This window comes from Manis pentadactyla, chromosome 6 (assembly GCF_030020395.1).
Source record: "Manis pentadactyla isolate mManPen7 chromosome 6, mManPen7.hap1, whole genome shotgun sequence".
NCBI lineage: Eukaryota > Metazoa > Chordata > Mammalia > Pholidota > Manidae > Manis > Manis pentadactyla.
In genome coordinates, this window is record NC_080024.1 from 13,007,149 (window position 1) to 13,026,425 (window position 19,277).

Sequence of the window (19,277 nt, forward strand, 5' to 3'; positions counted from 1 at the left end):
TGCCTTGTACAACCTGTCACCAGCTCCTCCATGTTGCCAAGAGAGGTTGACCAGCTGGCTGCCATCCAGGAGCCAGTGACTGACAGATAACAGGACTTGGCCAACTTTAAGAAAAATAAGGTGGAGAATTAAGTGTCAGCTGACCAGGTATTTGGAGTCAAAGCTGATGACTAGCATAGTCATCTGTGCCTTCCACAGGAGCAGCAGGCAAAATTGAAGAGCACCATGGAATCTGGCGCACAGCCGAGAGTCTGACTGCTGGGGTGGGGGGAAGGGGCTGACGGGAGTGGAGGCAGTTACTCTGAGGGTCAGTATCTCAAGTTGCTCCTGGAGAAATAATTGCGGAGAGGGCCAGTCAGAAAGGAGACTGGAGGCACTCCCTCTCACTCAGCCCCTATTGCTTGGCTCCTTGACTGCTACCAGATTAATGAAATATTTTCCAGCCTGACAGAAATGACAACCTCAAGAGGAAAAAAATATGTTTTTGCACTGGATAGAAGATTAAAACCTTTTCTATAGAAGGGCTTAAACTCTTGCCTTGTACAAAATGTTCTGAGTTAATATCTTTGTCTCAGGGGTGTAATTTTTCTCCTTGACCCTTTAGAGTTATTTCCAGAATTGCAAAGACTATTACAAACACCACGTTTAAAGTCTGAAGTGCCCGAGTACAGTCAGCTCTGTGAGTGGAAAGCAAAAGAAAGGAGACAGGTTCATACTGAGGGATGAGCAAGCTATTGCCTTCAAACGCCAACGTGGAACATGCATGAAGAGGTATTTTTTGGAAAAGCTGCAGAACTAGAATGCCCCTAAAAAAAACTCTGATTTTTAGAAAGTAACATGATTTTTAAAAAGTGAAATTTTTAGAAAACAAAATGAATTTAATTACTGAGTCACTCTTTGCAATTAAGAATTCATCTGTTATAGACTGTATTTATGTATTTTTCCAATGCAAGAAATAGAATTTATGAAACACAAATGATTAGAAGTATAGGCTGGATTTAGAAAGGAAGTCTGAATAGAATAGATTCTTTTCCATGGAAAACAATATTTGACTTTAAATTTGGTTATTATACTATTAAAGAATTCCACCTATATAAAACAAAATTTAAGATAAGTTTTATTTTTCATTACAAAAGTGCTTTTTAATTTATAAAAAGATTAAGTCAGACTGCATCCCATTATAAGCATTAATAAATTGCTTATTTTAAGAATTATGCTTAGAAAAAATGTGTTTGTCCATACCTTTCTAGGAACATAACTACCAGAAAAGCAAATGATTTTCTAACAGACATTTAGAACATTAGGAGGTGTTACGTTTAGAGCTTGGATATTCTTATTAACGATCACCCATACCCATCTTAAGATTCAACAGCACACAGACTCTCTGGGAAATTCATGTCTTCCTCTAGAATTTGGTTTGGCCTCCTTTCCTTATCCTCAGGAAGGAAGGCCAGGCCTGGATTTCTGGGTAACAGGAATACTCCTGCTCTGGGTTACCTGGGGACCCCTCAGTTCCTGGGTTCAAATCTTCTCTCAGCCAATTTTTAGCTATGAGACCTTTAGCTTTTCTGTGCCCCGATTTCTTCATTGGTAATTTGGGGATCATAATCTCTTCTTCATAGGTTTGCTGAAGGATTAAATAAATTTATGTCAAGTTTTGGAACAGTTTATGGCTGGTTCCTAGCAGATCCTCAGTAGATATGAGTAATAATTAGATAACTGACATGAGAAAGCTCTCACTCTTTCCAAAGAACTGGCATAAATAAAGGGAGACTTAGTTTTGCAATGTCTTTTTAGAACATAAGCTCAGTTTTCCCAATAGAGAAAATAATTTTCAGTGAATAATCAAAATTATGTAGATAACGTATCCACTCCTCAGTGCCCCAGGGTCAGTTGTTCAAAAACAAAATCAAAAGACAAAGGGGAAAAAAATCCTGGCAAGGGGACACGTTTTGAGAATTGTTTTAAAGCAGTCATTGTATTCAGGTGGCCTGGCTGGCTACTGTAAACACCCAGACATGTAGGGAGGAAATTAGAACCCATTGTGCGTCCCTAAAATGGATGTCTTTTCAATTAAACAGATTGCTATCAGCCTAACAGAGGGGACTCCTGTTCCTTTTTGCCGGGTCATTTCCTTTACCGAGTGCCTGTAAGAACCACCCACTGGGGTGTTTCTCAGGATTATAGGTTTTTAGGTCACACAGAAACCCTGCCGAGTGCCTGAAAGAGCCAAACGCAGGATCCCATTCTGCGCGAGCTGGATGACATTACCCACTGTGTTGCTGAGGCCCCCGGCAACCAGCAGCACAGGTCAAGAGCTTTGCTCTGAAGCAGCTGAAGGTCTCCTTGGTGGGCTGGAGGCTCCACGTGAGAACTGCCCGCTCCTTCATTTCCACAGCGTCAACGGAGGGCTCTCATACTCAGTTCCTTTGTCATCCGTGGGCAGTCCGGAATGGACGGAACACGAGAGCCTCTGGCCGTGACTGTCCACCTCCTTGCCAACTCTGGGCATGGCTCACTTTTGCAGCAAACCCTGGACCAGCTCCTGGACTGTATTTGCCCAGAGGTCCGTCTCTTTCTGGTGTCAGAGAGGGTCAGTCCACTGAAATATGATGACAAGTGCCACTCCAAGCGGTCACGGTTCCCTGGGATGTCTGTTTTGCTCTTCCTGCATGAAAGCCTCGGAGAGGAGAGGCTGTTCCGTGTTCTTGACTCCCTTCGGCACTGGCCATGGCAGTGCCACCCTGTGGGGAACCTGCAGGGACGACCCTGTCCATACATGCTTGCCAGTCAGGAGTTCTACAGTCTGGACAGCCAGATGCCCATCTGGGGTGTGCGGCAGGCGCACAGTGGCACTGAGATCCTGAGAGTGACGCTCTACTGCAGTTTTGATAACTACGAGGATGCCATCAGACTCTATGAGATGATCCTGCAGAGGGATGCCACCCTGCAGAAGAGCAACTTCTGTTTCTTTGTGCTCTACGCCACCGAGAGCTTTGCTCTGCAGCTCTCCCTGAAGCAGCTGCCCCTTGGGATGTCAGTGGACCCCAAAGAGTCATCGGTGCTACAGTTCAAGGTTCAGGAGATTGGCCAGTTAGTGCCTCTTCTGCCCCACCCGTGTGTCCCCATCAGCCGCACCAGGTGGCAAACACAGGACTATGATGGCAACAAGATTTTGCTTCAGGTATTCCAGTTTTGCTTCCATAATCTTATAGATGCACATGGCACTGTGTGATTTTGCATCCCAGACGGCTCTTAGAGATATTTGTAGTAGTCCCTCTCCACCTGGGCTGCACATCGGAGTCCTTGGGAAGACTTAAAATCTTCCCATGCACAGCTGTCCCCGGGCCAGTTTGATCAGAATCTCTGGGGTTGCCCAGGCCTGGGCAGTCTTTTTTAAAAGCTCGTTGATTGACTCCAATGTGTAGCGTGTAGCAGGGTTGAGTCATTATTCTAATCAAATCCCTCATCTGACAGATAAGGAAGCTCATTCTGTGAGCTTGGGGCTTACGTAAGTTGTTTGCAGTTGAATCGGACAACACCCCATTTCTCAGATTTTGTTTAACCATGCTCATCAACTATAAGCAAATACTTTGTCAACTCTTTGGGAACAAGAATATTTTAAGTTCTTTCCATCTGGCCTAAAGAAGTTGAAGTTGTAATTATGGTGGGGGGTGTTAAGTTTGCATTCTTGTTGATTTCATTTTTAAGCATCTTGTATCACTCTCAAATTTTACCCCAAATCAAGTTATATGGCTAAGACCCCTTCAAAAGAAAATCTTGAAATTAAAGCCCTCTGCTGTAAGCATCCCGTTTAAGCCAAACACAATCATGACAGCTACCATGGTATTGTCTCTTGTGGAGTATCAAGTGGCAGATGAACTTTGCACTGAGCCGTGTGACTCTGAGCCTCAGTTCCTTCATTAGCACCGTGAAGGTAGTATGAGCACCTTCCTAGAGCATAGGCTGTTAGCCACACAAAATGACCAGACACTTATAAAATGCTTGAAACAAAACTGAGAATGCAATTGTAGTATCATACTTTATGTGATGACCTAGACCAGGTGTTTTAAATTGACTATTTTATTTAATTTTTAGAACAATCTAGGAAGTCACTATTTTTCCCATGTGGCAGCTAAGAGAACTAAGGGGTAAAGGGATTCAGTGTATGCCCAGGACACAAGTAAGAAGGGTCTACTGGGTGGTGAATCCAGCCAGTTAACTGTTGCGGTCCAGCACCTAGTGTGTGTGCGTGTGTGTATGTGTGTGTGTGCATGCACAGGCAGGGAGATGGGTGTGACATTCACAGCAGAATATTTAGTGGCTTCTGTCCTTGAGGAATGGTCAGAAAACCCTTGAAGGCCTGTTGGATGAAGTAATAACAGGCTATAAGATGAATTGTCTTTCCCTTTGATTAATTTTGTTGTCATCAGAGTTATTAAAAAATGAATTATGGTGATTCTATATGAAACAATCTCAAGATTGTTTACCTTCTTGGTCACATAAAACGGAGGGGCATTGCTTTTCTTAGTTGCCTATTATATAACTCACTATTTTCCAAGGGACCTAAAGTCTCTCCTTTAGTTTCAGTTAATGTCCAGAATTTTAAATCCACCTCACGCTCAAACAGAAATTTAATAGGTGTGCGCGGTAGGGGCACGTCTGTGTTCATTCTTATTTTAAAGGCTGGCTGACATTTTCACTTCAGAACCACAGCTTGTATGGCTTAGTTACTTCAGAAAGTGGAGTCAAATTTAAGGAGTACAGAATAGTCTTTTTGGATAGAGTCGTCAATGAGTCTAGGCTTTTGCAAACAAAATGTAGGTTTGCCTTCTGGAAACTTCTGCTTCTGGCCTCCTAGCAAAATCACTGAGGAAGGCCTGCCAAGGATTGGCTGTAACACATCATGAAAGATGACGCATTGTAGCTGCTGTGTGGCTCCTCCGCGCCTATAATGGGGTGGATTTTTCAGGATGGAAAACCCAGCCCAGACTCCCCTGGGAGGAGAGAGGACATGTGGGGAATGCATCGCTTCTCTAAGTAGCCCGGGTCTTGGGATTCGACTCTCAGCTCGGCCACTCCTGTCCTGGCCCTGTCCTCAGACAGGCGCCTGGGGTCTCCAGCAGGCTGCCTGCTGCCCTGAGGATAACGTCCTCCTGAGTGTCTCCCCCCAGCAATGGTCCAGCAGGATTTCTGGTCTCCGCTCCGACTGGACTACCTTGTCCCAGTCTCATCTCCAATCCAGGTATTCCATCGGGGGAATGGAAGTGTGCCGAGGAGTTTAGTTCTGACGCAAAGGCTCTGCTCTCCACCCTTGGACTTTTTGTGGAGTCAGAACTTCCTGGGACTCATGGGGGAAGGTGACTGTGAACTTCACAAGTGTTTGAAATTGTTTTCTCCCCCCTTAGGTGGGAGAGGATGACTTCCATGAGCTGGAGTTGAGTATTCCTCTTCTCCCACGTGGCAGGCTAGAGCGAACTAGAGCTGATTCTTCGCCTCCCCAGGTCAGGTAGGCTCCAGTAGGATTCCAGCAGGCTAGGTTCTGGTTAACTGGCTCCCTGAGAGCAGGCCTTTTGAGAACAACAGAGATCTCTGGTGTGTTTAAAAAATGGTTCTTCCCCTTTCAGAAGCACAAGGAGATTTTTCTCCCAGGTTTATTGCAAGAATCTGGTCAAGGTCCTGGAGGTAAATCTCACAAAATTATAGGGCTCCCCTATGGCTGAGTTTCCCTGGGGTTTAAATTCTCAGAGCTGTCCACGTCCAGCCTCCAGCCACTTGTCAGTCACAGTTCTGGTTTTCCCGGCCGGGCTTTCTTTCCTGCTGTAGGTCTCTCTATGAGTCTCACCTATGAGTCTCTCTGCCCTGGGAAGCCATGATTCCCTATATTTGTCTGTATCTCCAACCTTGGGGGCCACCCTGTGCCCTGTGTCCTCACCTCTCATATAGATGCTAGAGGAATTGTTGCTCTGTCAACCTCTGTACCGTTGATGTTCTAGATTAAATAATTCTTCTTTGTGGGGGAGATGTCCTGGGCATTACATGTTGCTCTAATGCAGTCATCACCACTATCCATGTCAGCTTCCAAAACATTGGTGGGTTTATTGTTTTTAGGAAATAACTTTGTCTCTTCAGAAAAGGTATATATTCCAGCGACAAACTATGGCATAAGCAAGCGTGTGTTTCTTTTCATTTTACCAACAGACCATTGGCTAAGTTCATCTTTATGTTCTTTATTAACCACTGAAAATAAAAGAGCACACTCATGAAATAAGTAATTCCTTTTCTTTTTCTTCTGTGGCATGTTTTGAGGGCTCCTTTCTCATTTCTGAGTCTCCCAGCTGTACTCTCTTGGACTCTATTTCTCCTTCTTTGTTCTTCTCTCCATTTTTTTTCCATTCTCCATTCCCATCCCTAATGTACCCATATGGCCACACCACACACACCAACACACACAACTCCTATTCCTACACATGTAACTCTCACTTGACACTTTGACTTATGCTGCCCTGAAAGAGACCTTGTAGTCATTGCTCAGGAGGGTGCTGCTCTTACAGAATTACAGGTTATCATCAGCAGTTATGACTAATCAATTAAAATGAACCTTTAAAAAGTTGAGTTAATTGGAGGAGACGGGTTTTCACTTGTAAGTAGGCAACTCTGTCACTTTGGATTTCTTATTATCTACATAATTTGTTTCCATGAAATTCTTTTCCTGGTGTACGGGAAATCCTCTTTTGCTATCTCTTGGAATCACTTTTAGTAAGAGACAATATTATTTTCCCTTGGTGATGTCAGTCTGCCCCTCAACAGCTTAATCATTTTTCATTGACGTATGTTCTCTTGTTTCTCAAGTGTTTTGAGCCAGATGAGTGACAAATGATCTTCCTGTTCATCAAGATGGTTTCCAATGTTTACTGAAGTTTGAAAAAAAAAAAAACCAGCTCTCAATTTGTAGCATTTTACAAATCTTTCTAAGAAAGATGAGCTCTAAGGGAGCTGAATTCCTACAAATGCATTTCAATTTGTATTTTGGCATGAGGAGCTCTATTCTCCCTCTGGGGGGTTATCTCTCAATCATCAGCATTATGCTTTTCCTGGAAATTCTTCACTCTAGCTGCACACATCTGCTTTCCTACATTAATAATGTGGTACTCATTTTGCCCTGTAGTCTGAGGACTTTAGGCTTCTCTTTAAAAAAGAAAAGTTGGCATTCCCTTCTCTTGAAAAGATTGCAGAAATGACCAGCTATATGATGAGAGTCATTTTGATAAGACTTCCTATCTACCTAATGTCAAATAATTAAGGGCCTGATTTATAAACTCTACACTTTCATCTATTTTTGCATGACATTTATATCTGTTAGGTGTTAAGCTTTGTTTATTTATCCAGTAGACATCTAGTGAAGGTTTACCATGTGTCAGGCACCGTATTAGGTACCGGAGATACAGTGATGGAGGAGATGTATACAGTCCCTCTCTTCTAGATGGCAGTCTAGAGGAGGATACAGAGAGGTAAGCAGGCAAATGCAAACCTGTAGTAGCCGCTATGCCGTGGAAAATACAGGCTCTGGGAGAGTTGATGGTAATATTATCACAATAAGAGCCACCTCATATGCCCCAGGCACTGTTATTATTTAATCCTCAACAGCTCTATGATGTTGGCACTTACCTCCTTTTATAGAGGAAGAAACTGAGGCATAGGAAGATTCAGTAAGTTGTCTATAGTTCCACAAAGAATAAGTGACAGAGCTGAAATTTAGGGCTACCTAATTTAGATTCAGCAACATCAAAAAGGCTTCCAAGAGGAAATGAAGTGTAAGCTTGGAGCTGACAATGGGTTCTGAGGAAAAATGGTTGGAGGAGACATATCTCAGACAGAAGATTCATATACATAAACACTGCCATTAGGAAAGAGCAAATAATGTCCAAGGAATTGAAAGAGGTTGAAAAGAGTGGAAGTGGTGAATTATCAGGCTAGAGTAAGAAGGAGTAGAATGAGGGATGTGGTAAGCCATACTCAAGGGCTTAGATTTTTATCTTAGGAAGAGTAGCAAGCCATTTGAAGCAAGAGGGTGATACGGTCAAAATTGTTTTCTTTGCTCCTTTGCTGGTGGAGCGGAGAATGGATCTGAGGGAAGTCAGAACATCTTTGGGGGGCCTCATCGCATGGCTGCTGCAGTAATTCAGATCATGATGAGAGCCTCCCACGGGTCAGTGGCAGTGGACACAGAGGGACAGAATGACCTGAGAGATCATCGGGAGGCAGAGTCCATGGCAATGGGTGACATGGGAAAGGAGAAGCGAAAATGATGCTCTTGCTTGTTAATGTGGGGCTAATGAAGCCTTGTTCTAAGATGGGAGAAGAGAGCGAGCAGCACAGATTTAGCAGGAGGAGGGAGATGAGTTCATATTTCACCATGTTGAGTGAGTTGCTGGTACCTGAAATAGTTGGATAAATAGGTAGGAACCTTGAGAGACAGATATGAACTGTAGTTTGACTTTGGGGAGCCGTCATCATTTAGATAATAATTGAGTCCATGTCGATGACCTTGTCCTGGGAGAATGTGCAGAATGAGGAGAGAAGGGGGTCCACGCCAGCACTGAAGAATTACAGCATACCAGGAACAGACAGAGGAAGAGGGTCCCTCAGGAGAGACCGAGAAGGGATGGATGGAAAAGACGGAGAAAATCCAGAAAAGTGTGTTGTCATAGAAGTTAAGGAGAAGACTTCAAATGCGATGGAGAAAGGTCAGCCTTGTGAAATTCAACCATAGCTCAAACAAAATTAACGACAAGGAGGCTGGTTGTAGATGATCTTGGCAAGAGTAATTTCAGTGGATTGTAGGAGGGAAAGCCAATGTCGTAGGTAGGGAAAATGAGGGATGGTTAGAGGAAAATAGGGGAATGGAATTTTTTTATAAAGAGGTTTGACTGTGAAGGAGAGGAAAGAGAGCTGGAGGGGAACAGATGGTTGAAGGAGCGTGTTTTTGAAGATGACTTCAGCAGGTTAATGCTGCTGGAGAGGAGTAGGCAGAGAAAGAGAGAGTGGGGAGGGACAGTAAAAGAGAGATGGAGTGAAGAAACAAGATAATAATCTTGGAGAAAATGAGTCCTTGATAGGTTGGGGTCACCAGGAAGACAGGAGTGGGTGGAAATCACAGCACGGGTACAGACCAGCCCCTTCTGCTGTGGAGAGGATGGGGTGCAGTTGCAAGTAAGTCTGGTGGTAGGAAGCTGAGAGAGTTGCTAACAAATGACAGCTTTTGTTTTCTCTGTCGCCTACATGGTGACACCATCTGATGAGGGAGCCAGGGAAAGAGGTGCCACTGAAGGTCTGAGGACAGGTCGGAAGCTTTGAAACAGCCACTTGTGGTGATGGAGAGAAACAAGGGACAGGGAAGCGGCAGTAGCCTGGATGCGGTGGGACACCACACCCGCGTGTCACCTTTGTGGTGCATCAGTCTGACGGCAGCCTGGGCACAAGCTCAGGCAATGCGGGCCTGGATGGCCCCCTGGCTGGGAGGTTCTAGGGGAGGAGGCGGGGTGGTGCGGGGAACTGGAGGCACTGGCGAGGAACCGGTTGAAGAGATGGTCTTTGGACTCGCGGTGACCACGGAAGGCAGTGAAGATAGAAGGCAGCTGAGGGAGAGAGGCGGGAGGAAGGGAGGGGCTGGTGCGGAAGAGCAGGTGCACCCAGAGAGCTTGGGTTGGAGCAGGAAGGGTGGTGGTGGCCTGAGGGCACTAGGTGTAAATGGGGTCAGAGCTGGAGCAAGTTCCCTGGAGGGGCCGTGGGGCTGTGTGAGCAGCGTTGAGGGGAGGGGTGCACCCGTCTCAGTAGGGCCCTTGCTGGCTGCGCCGTGTCTTGGCTCTGGCTGCGGCTTCAGGACCGGTTTTGTTCTGATCTGAGATTGGTTTAGGGGGGCAGGGAGGAACTTGCTCAGGCTTCTCTTTCTGTTCACAGTGGCTGGAAAATTAAATAGGATCCCCAGCATCACACCTGTGGACTTCCTCCTCCAGACGGGATAGTCTGATGTCAGCCCTGAATGATTTGTGAATGTGGAAAGGGCCACGTCAGTTCCCATTTCCAGGAGAAAAAGATTTCACTGGCTCAAGTAAAAAGGTAGAATATAATGCAAATTCTGCCGGAGGCAAAGGTGGAAGCTCAGCCCCCTGAAGGACTGGGGCCATTTACCCTCCAGGGAAGGGGACCCCCTCTTCCATCTGGGAGATAGCATCTCCGCCCTGGCTCTGAAAGGAGGAGCAGGTGGTTTTCTTTGGTGAGTGAGAATTTGGGGTGACCTGAGGTTGGAGTGGAGTAGATGCCTTGACTTTTTGTTTTATACACTTTCACAATTAAGTTCCTTTTACACTGAGCAATCATTGCTTTTATAATTAGACATTTTTATTAAAAATTAATACTCAGACAAAAGGAGAAGAAAGACAGGGAAGAGAGGATGGGAGGAAGGAAGGAAGGAAGAAATTAGAGCAAAGGAAAATGTAGAGAGAGCAAAATGAAATCAGGCAAAGGAATAGGTGGGCCTTACGCGCTGAGAACTGGATTCATGGCGACCAGAAGGCCACATACTATGGGCGGCCCACCCTTGCTGGGCCTGTGGCATGGATTCCCAAACGTTGCTGCACATTAGAATCACCTAGGGACTTAAAAATTGTTCATGCCCAGGTTGAAATGCCCTCAGTGAAGTTAGGATGATGCGGCTGGGGGCCGGACCTCAGTGTCTGCTGCCAGTGGAAACTGCCCTCGATGCAGGCTGGGGCACCTTGCTCAGGTGAGGCTCGGGTGGAGGAGACCTGTGCCGAGAGGTTTCACCCAAGTGCAGCCCTGTAGTGAACCGCTCAGCTCAGGAGTAACCTTTTGAGATTCTAGAAGAGTGGTTTTCAAACTGTGTTCTGGGATCCCTAGGGCCAGGTGGGAGAGGTCAGCAGCCACAGGGAGCGGGGTACAAAGTGAGGCCTAGCAGGTACTTCAACTCAGGCTCCTCGGCCTTGACTGTCTCCTATATGGGGCCTCCAGGAAAGATTTTGTTTGAAAAAAGGCTTTGTATTCTTAAGAGCCAGGGAGGGAGGTGAGGAATGAATGGATGAGTGAAAATCATTGATCGTGAGAGGAGGCCAGACAGCTATGGCCTGGGAGCTAAGAACAGTTTTTCCACCTTTAAATGATTGGGGAAAACAATTTGTGACCCACGAAAATGATACGAGATTCAAATTGTAGTGTCCATAGAGTTTGATGGGAACACAGCCACGCGCACTTTTGCCTGTGCGTGGAGGGCTGCTGGCAGTAGAGCCGAATAATGGCAGTAAAACCCGAATGGGCCACAGAGCCTCAGGTATTTACTACATGGCCCTTCACAGAAAATATTTGCCAACTTCTATGCTAAGGGAATTAATGGAATTAATAGCTTGGTAATAGTCACCTCACCATTTCGGAGAGAAAATTCAGAGGAAGGCATATATGTGTGTTACATATATAAACAAAAATACAACATGTATGTATATGGAGATTTGCTCATCTCTAGACCTACTTTCCCACTGTTCTAATTTCTGCCTCCTTTCCTTGTGAGATAATGTGTACTGTTATTTTTTTTTTCTTTTACAAAACTTTTTTTTAGAGTAGTGTTAAGTTCATAATGAAATGGGGCAGAAAATTAAGAGAATCCCATATAACCCCTTTCTCCACACACGCACAGCCTTCCCACTATCAATATCCTACATCACAGTGGTCTGTTTTTTATAATCCATGAAGCTGCACTGATCATCACGATCACTTAGTGCTGGACGTTCTGTTGGTTTTGACAAGCCTACGATGACATGTATCCAGTATTGTGGTGTCAAATAGTTTGATACCAGGAGCGGTTTCCGTAGTGTCGTGGTTATCATGTTCGCCTCGCAAATAGCTTGATGCTAAAGATCCTCCATGCCTACCCTCCTTCCCCTCAAGCTCCTGGCAACCACTAACTTTTTTTTACCATCCCATAGTTTCGCCTTTTCCAGAATGTCATATAGTTGGAATCCCTTAGTATGTAGACTTTTCAGATTGGCTTCTTTCACTTAGGAAATGCGTAAAAGTTCTTTGAGACATTCTTTTTGATATTTCATTAAGGATTGAGCCAGACAGGAGTGGGCCCTGGAAACCAATTACTCAGGGCTATTGGCAAGATGGAGAAAATTGTCTTTTCCAGAAATCCTCTTGATGGGAGTGTTGTGTAAGGAGTAGGGGATGAGGCTCCCAAGGGCCCAAGGATGGAAAATGGACCAGTGGACTTCATTCTGCAGAAGGAGAAAGCAGTTAAATGCAGGGTGGGCATTTTTCTGAGTAGGGTCTGTAAATTTGGAACCAGAATGAAATTGTTAGGGATTAAGACACCAGAGCCCCCATATAAGGAGCCCCCGCCCCACTTTTTTGTTTTTCCACATGATACTAGGTCATCACTCTAAATGGTGCGCCCAATTTTAAAGAATATTGGTTTTAAAGGTGTCAACTTATTAGCCTGCCTGGGCTTCCCACATGTCTTGCAATAATCCAAGATATGTATCATCATTAGTATGATCTAAAAGAGCTATCAACTTTGGAAGATTGAATTCTTATTCTAATCTTTATGTTGGTTATAACTACATGTTCTTGTGGCTAATTTTCTTTATGCATGTTTGGTAATACATTGCTCACAACATCACGTGAAGCCACCAAATAGCCTCTATGAACATCTTTACATCATTTGGACAACTCAGTCTACCAGAACGGTATTGCTGTCACATGGTTATTTGATTCCCAGAGTCTTAGCGTCATCAAATATTAATTTAGGGCATCTGAGAGAGAGATGTTTGGAGCTGGTGCTGACCATATACTTCATAATTAGATTGTACATATTACTTCAATTCTACCAACTTTATTGAAAGTCTGCTACATGCACGGCACAGCAAAGGATGAATAGTGTGTAATGTGTTCTTAGCATTTAGTTAATGGAAAACAGCTATTGAATTTGTTCCTCTTTTCCTTGTCCCATAGGTCCAGTTGAATCCAGGTGTTAGGAATGGAGAGCTTTCCTTTCTGAATGGCAGCTCGGGAGCTGACACACTATGCCAGGGCTCCAGGCTGACCCCTGCCTCTGTGAGCAGGACCTTACAGCCAAGATGCCGAAGGAGCCGGGCCAGGAGGTTCAAGGTGGCTTCCCTGGAGTGCTCTGAGCCTGGCGAGGGCACAGTATCAGACAGCTCCAGTGGCGCTTCATGGAAAAGCCCTGGCTGCTCATCCCAGGGCAGCAGAGCAGCCCTGGACTCCCAGCTGCACCTTCCTTCTCCCCACCTCCAACCTGGGGCCAGGGTAACGGTCCTCAGCCAGAGCAACAGCTTTGAGAGGCTGGAGGCAGAGACGAATGTTGACACAGGGTTCACAGTGGTCAATTCTGAACCCAGGCAACCTTTTCTAAGCCGATTTCCAAGAGATCTGGGGACCAGCCAGCTACCATCCTGCTTGCCAGCCTCCTCCTTGGGGGCAGCTGCCTTCAAAAACAGTATCTTTAAGAAAGCAGTCCATCCTTTGCCACTTGCTGGCCAAAGAGACCTTGGCACAAGGAAGATAATCTCAAAATGTCCCCTTCATTTGCCAGTCCAGGGTGAAGATAAAGAAGGAGAAGAAGAATTCTTTATATAGCGTAAAACAAACGTGGTTTTCTCAAACCCAAGGTCAGATACAATGTTCTAGAAACGGAGCACTGACCTCGAATCAGCCTGTCTTTTGTTCATCTGAGGGGCCTGAAAGCTAGCCATGTGCAGATCTGTGTTGCTTTTATTTCAGATATTCGAAGTCAAACAGTGCTGCGAGTGCTTGTTTATTTGCCATCGTGGTCATAAGGGAACACAGCCAACCCGCAGGGGAAAAGCCGTGCACTTCATATCCCTGGAGACATGCTAACCCAGCAGGGCATGTTGAGTTCAGCACCTACCAGGATAATTGCATTGTAGGCAAATGCATCGGATGTGTTATGCAACCGCTGATTAGTGTATGTAATTTCGTTTTAATTTTCACTTGGGTTGCATAGCTCATCCCCCTGGACAGCATGGACTACTTATTCTTTAGCATTTTTTAATTTTTATGTGACCTCCTTTGGTAACTAGGCCCTGTTCACCACATACCCTCTAGTGATTTTGCCTTTAAAGTTGTTTGCAAATGAAATGAGTTAACATGCGAAGTGTTTTGAAAATTACAAACTAATTTTTTTTTCTCTGTTTAATGAGCAGAAACACCGGAAGCCAAGAAATCAGGTTTGAAATGAAAGCGAAGCTGTAGGGTTTTCCTGATTCTCCGCTTCTCATTTGTTTCTACACTACTCCAAAGGGGCCCATGGTTGTGTTATTAACCAGAAAGGAATGTGACATGATTGGGTGATGTGAGAGCTCCACTCAGCATGGCAGGAAGATGGGATCGGTTGGGTCACTGGAACAGGAGTAAAGTTCTTCTGGCCATGTCCGAATTCCTCAATTTCTTTGTGATGTTCATTTATTCATACATTCATTCATTCAACACATTTTTATTGAGCACCTCCTTAGAATAATACATTGACATGAGGCACACACCTTCTGTGACCATCAAACCCATAACTGTTTATGGTTTTATCAGTATGATAAGTCCATTCTATGAACTCTTAAGAATATGTTGAAGCCCCAACCTATTCCTCTGGGAATTTCTTCCATAAATGATTCCCACACCTGCTGTACAAAGCTGTAGCAAGCATTGACAGATGACCTGTGGATAGAGACTTGGGAATATTATGAATTGCAATTATAATCGTAATGTACAAATTCTCAGTTGCTTATTCGCTGTTTTTTTTTGGAGGGGGTAGGTCTATATACTCATACAAAAAATTTTTTTGAACTTGTTTTTAAAAGTCTATGTGTTTCAGTTAATTTCTGAAGTTATTTGACTCCGTGAACTTCATTCTCCAGGACAGATATTACATAAAATGATAGATGCAGATTTAGCTGGGTGTTTTAGAGATCCTGGTCCTTGGCACACTCAGGTGGGAAGAAAAGTGAGTTCAGGCACACGGAGGAATCTGACAGCAGCAAGACGGGGCTGAGTTCCAGTGCTTTGCCGGGGTAAAGAATAGAAAGGGGACCGTTGCCAGTGGACAAGGACACAACTTCAAACTGATTTTATTTTTTTGTCCTAAAAATATCAATGTACTCTCATTCACATTTTGGTTCTCTCCCCCAGCTTAAAGTTTGCTCTTAGAAAGTAGAACTTAATTTTGGTATGGTTTTCTGTAAGAACCATAAGATTAAAAAAAAATGAAAGTCTTAGTTAAGTTGCACCATTGAGCTGCCTTGAAAAGCACAGCAGGAGGAAGGTCTGAAACTTCTTTCTTACTTTTTTTGAGATCACCTGAATTTCTTTAACATAATATATGGGTGAGAGTTTAAGTATATGGAAATTATGAGGAATATTGAGAAATTTGAATGACGACCTTACAAAACTGACTAAAATAATACACTCTTGAAATGTCACCTACTCTGTCCTCCTACTCAACACAGGAACCAGTTGAAAACATGATGGGATGGAAATTCCAGTGGGCTAGTGGGAGAGGCCCAGATCTGGCCTCAGCTTTTGAACTTATTATTTATGTGCCCTTGAATTGTCAGCCTTTGATCTTCTTATCTACTGTATCCCCTTATCTACTGCAACAAAAGGCTGTTAGGAGAATCAGGATCATGCATGAGAAAGCATTTGGATATTGTTAAGCACTATGAAAACATAATACAGCATTATTATTACAAATGGTCCTTAAGACCCGCATTTTAAAAATGTCATAATAAAAAAATTATTTGAAACAACTTTTACTAATACCAATGATACGATTAAATAAAAATCTCCCTAAGGTTTTTCCTGTGTGTGCCATTTGTTTATGTCCATATACCTAGGAGGAAAATTATGGGTGGAAAGAATCAAATATATCTTAAAGTTCAAAAGAGATTTATGTAACAGAGATAAGCTATGAACTAGTATAGCCCAATTTATCAAATTAGCCAGATGCCTTACTTAATTATACGGTATTCCTTAAAATGTAAAACACACCAGGAAAGAGTCCTAATGATGATATTATTTTGTATTTTTTATATTTTATATTAAAATCAAACACGTCACAGTTATTTGGCTGTTTTTAACCTTCATAGTGTTTCACACTTTTTTGCAAGCATTATTTGGACATTGCAAAACAGTAATAACAGAAATGGTAACATTTGGAAACTTTGGAATGTATTTGTCCCTTAGGAGAAGTAGAGCAGGGACTTGGGGGTGGGGAGAAGGAAGAAGAGGGGGATCCCTTGATTTAGGAGGTGTGATCAGGCCGGTGCCTCAGCTGCACCCCACCCACCCTGCTCCGACAGGCCTTTGCAGAGAGAGGCAGCCCTGGTCCTTCAGCCAGCAATCCCCTCTGATGTAGGGACAGCCCCTTTCCTCCTTCTGGAGACAGGGAAAGGGTAGCCCAGGAGAAGAAAATCAAGCCACAGCATACACCCTGTTTTCTCTAAAATCTCCTAAATTCCACCTCCAAGTTATAAAACCTAATCAGAAATTCCTGAAATAACTTGGAACCTGCTGCCTGTCCTGAACCTTCTGAGCCCATATGCTTGGGCTTCTCTTCCTTTTCCTTCTTTCCTTCCCTCCTCTTTTCCCTGCCTTTCCATTCATTTTTTCCCCCCTTTCCTTCTTTTCTCTTCCTTCCTTCTCTTCCTCCCTCTTTTTTATTTTCATTTTTTGTGCATTTGATACTGTTAACCTTAAAATGAAAACAGTCAGTTATCAGCAAAAACAAGTTTATTCAGGATTAGCACAGAATTGCAATTCAGGACATGCAAACTACAGCAGAACCATAGGCCTGTCTGGATCAAAGCAGAGAAACACTCTTTTATAGAGACAGAGGCACTGGAAAGGGCTGTTCTAAGCAAAATGTCCACTGGAGTTAACTGGAAGGCCCACATTTTGTGGCTTCTCTTGGGCTGGGTTATGACAGTCTCTCACTGGCTGGGCCGTAGCAGGAGGTTGAGGCCGGGGGCTTTCCTCTTCCCCCTGCCAGGTGATAAAGTAGCCGGGATGTTGTGGTGTCTGTCTCTTCCAGTGGCATCTGAGATTTGCGAGGCGTGGTGGGCGTGAGAGCTGCAGGCCTCCCAACACCATGTCAGTGAGGTTTCCCTTAATTAGTATTCACAATTCTCTCTTCATTCTTCACTGTACTTTCAAATACAGTAGTCCCCCAACCTGGGGTACACATTCTGAGGACCCCAGTGGATCCTGACATGGAGGGTAGTGCCAAGCTCTCATATATACATATACAGTATTTTTTCCTATATGTGCATACCTAAGATAAAGTTCAATTTATAAATCAGGCACCATAGGAGATGAACAGCAATAGATAATAATAAAATGGAACAATGATAACAACATAACGTAATAAAAGTTGTGTGAATGTGGTCTCTTGAAATATTGTACTGGACTCACACTTCTCATGATGGTGTGAGAGGGTAAAATGCCTACATGATGAGATGAGGTGAGGGCACGGACGTAGGCACTGTGATGCAGCATTAGGCTGCTATTGGCCCTCTGGACCACAGTGGACCATGGATAACTGACACTGCAGGGAATGCAGTGTGCCTTGTCTATGTGGCATCTCCCGGGATCCCTAGGGGCTGACACAGAGCTGCAGCTTCTAAATGGGCCCTTGGATCAGGTCTGAGAGAATGAGAAGAGATCGGCCTCTGCTCTGAGAAAATTCTCCCCACTTCCCGGCTCATCCACAGGATTCTGTTCTGGGATCTAAACCCACCTCACTTAGAAACATTACTCCACCCACCGCTCTCTCCTTTCACACCTACTAGACCTTTCTCTGAGGTCTGGGATGTTTCTTGAGCATTTCTCACAATTAGCAATTTAAAAAAATGGCTGTAGTGTGCAATAGTAAAACAAAAGGTGCTCATGGCCCCAGAGTGCACATAATTGGGGATCTGTTATTGAGAATGCAATCCTGCTAAAGTTCATTTTCAAATATATGTTTAAAAAATCTAGCTATTCCAGAGAACTCAGAAGACCCGACAAGCATTCTGCCTAGTGTGAGAAGACGTGCATTGTTTTCGCAAATCCTTCTTCTGCCAGAGATGCTTCTGAGGTGCTTCTTGTAAGGACAATAATTCTAAAGAGGGACAGTAACTCTTAAGTCTGAGCTGAGGAGGAGGGCCAACTTCCACAGCACGTCCTACACGTGAGGTGTTCTCCTAAGTATTTTGATCTTTCTGTCAATCCTGTGAGGTGGTGCTATGATTATCCCCATTTTAGTGATGAGAAAACCAAGGCACTGAGAGGGCAAGAGCCTGATCCAGAATGGCACAAGGAGTAAGAGGCATGGCTGGGCTTAGAATCCTGGCTGTCTGGATGGACTTGTGCCCCAACCACTTCACCATCCTGCCCCTCAAAGGTAAGTGCAAGAAGGGGAGGTCTCGGCTACAGCACGGTGTCAGCAAGCTTTCAGAATGAAATCCCTTGGCAGAGGACCTGACAAGATGACACCGTATCAAAGCAGCCCTGGCGCCCAGCCTAGCCTAGTGTCGGGACCAGAGGAGGCGCTTTTACCAATATTTTATTTAATGAACAAACAGCTAAGGGTGGGATGGTGGCAACACAGATGAAGCTTCCATTCTCCAGATATCAGAGGAAGAGGTTGTCTCAGTCTGCTGGGGTGGCAGTAATAAACTACCACAGCCTGGGGGACGTGCTAACGTGGTCGGGTTCTGGGGAGAGCTCTTCGCGTCTTAGAAGGCCACCTTCTTGCTGTGTTGTCACATGGCAAGGAGAGAGGGGAAAGGGGGAGAAGGAGGGAGAGCTCTCCAGAGAGCTTGTGAGGGTACTAATCTCATTCACGGGGGCTCCACCCGCATGACCTAATTATCACCCAAAGTGATAATTATACTTATACTGGGACTACCTTATAATGGGACTTATATACTTATAAGGGACTACCTTATACTGGGAATTAGGGCTTCAACATAGGAATCTGGGGGAGACACAAACATTCAGTCCATAGCAGAGATGAACCATTTCATTCCTGTCTGTTCTAAGTGCTGGGTCTACTCTGGACTGCGCCTCCCTTCATCTGTGCCCCCCCACTCCTCAGGTGTGTGATTTTCTCACTCACTGCCGACTATTACAGACCTATTACGGCCGGCAGCCACTCCCTCCCCTCTCCCTCCTTGTTGCTCTGCTGTGTACTAGCA

The 19,277-nt window shown here is 44.5% G+C and overlaps 1 protein-coding gene across 3 annotated transcripts; it reads left to right on the plus strand.

Annotated features, from left to right (window-relative positions):
• Positions 1-1,558: 1,558 nt before the first annotated feature.
• FAM124B (family with sequence similarity 124 member B) lies at positions 1,559-14,817 on the plus strand. 3 transcript variants are annotated; one of them, XR_005030554.2, is made up of 3 exons: positions 1,559-3,184; positions 13,024-14,017; positions 14,256-14,817. XR_005030554.2 is itself a non-coding variant. In XM_036913784.2 (3 exons), exons 1-2 carry the CDS (start codon positions 2,453-2,455, stop codon positions 13,666-13,668), a joined length of 1,377 nt encoding a protein of 458 aa, XP_036769679.1. In that variant the 5' UTR covers positions 1,559-2,452; the 3' UTR covers positions 13,669-13,700; positions 13,813-14,817. The 3 variants fall into 3 exon arrangements, 2 of the variants coding, with proteins under 2 accessions (XP_036769679.1, XP_036769666.1); XM_036913784.2 differs by having other exon boundaries at positions 13,024-13,700; positions 13,813-14,817; XM_036913771.2 differs by having other exon boundaries at positions 13,024-14,817.
• The last annotated feature ends 4,460 nt before the right edge of the window (positions 14,818-19,277 follow it).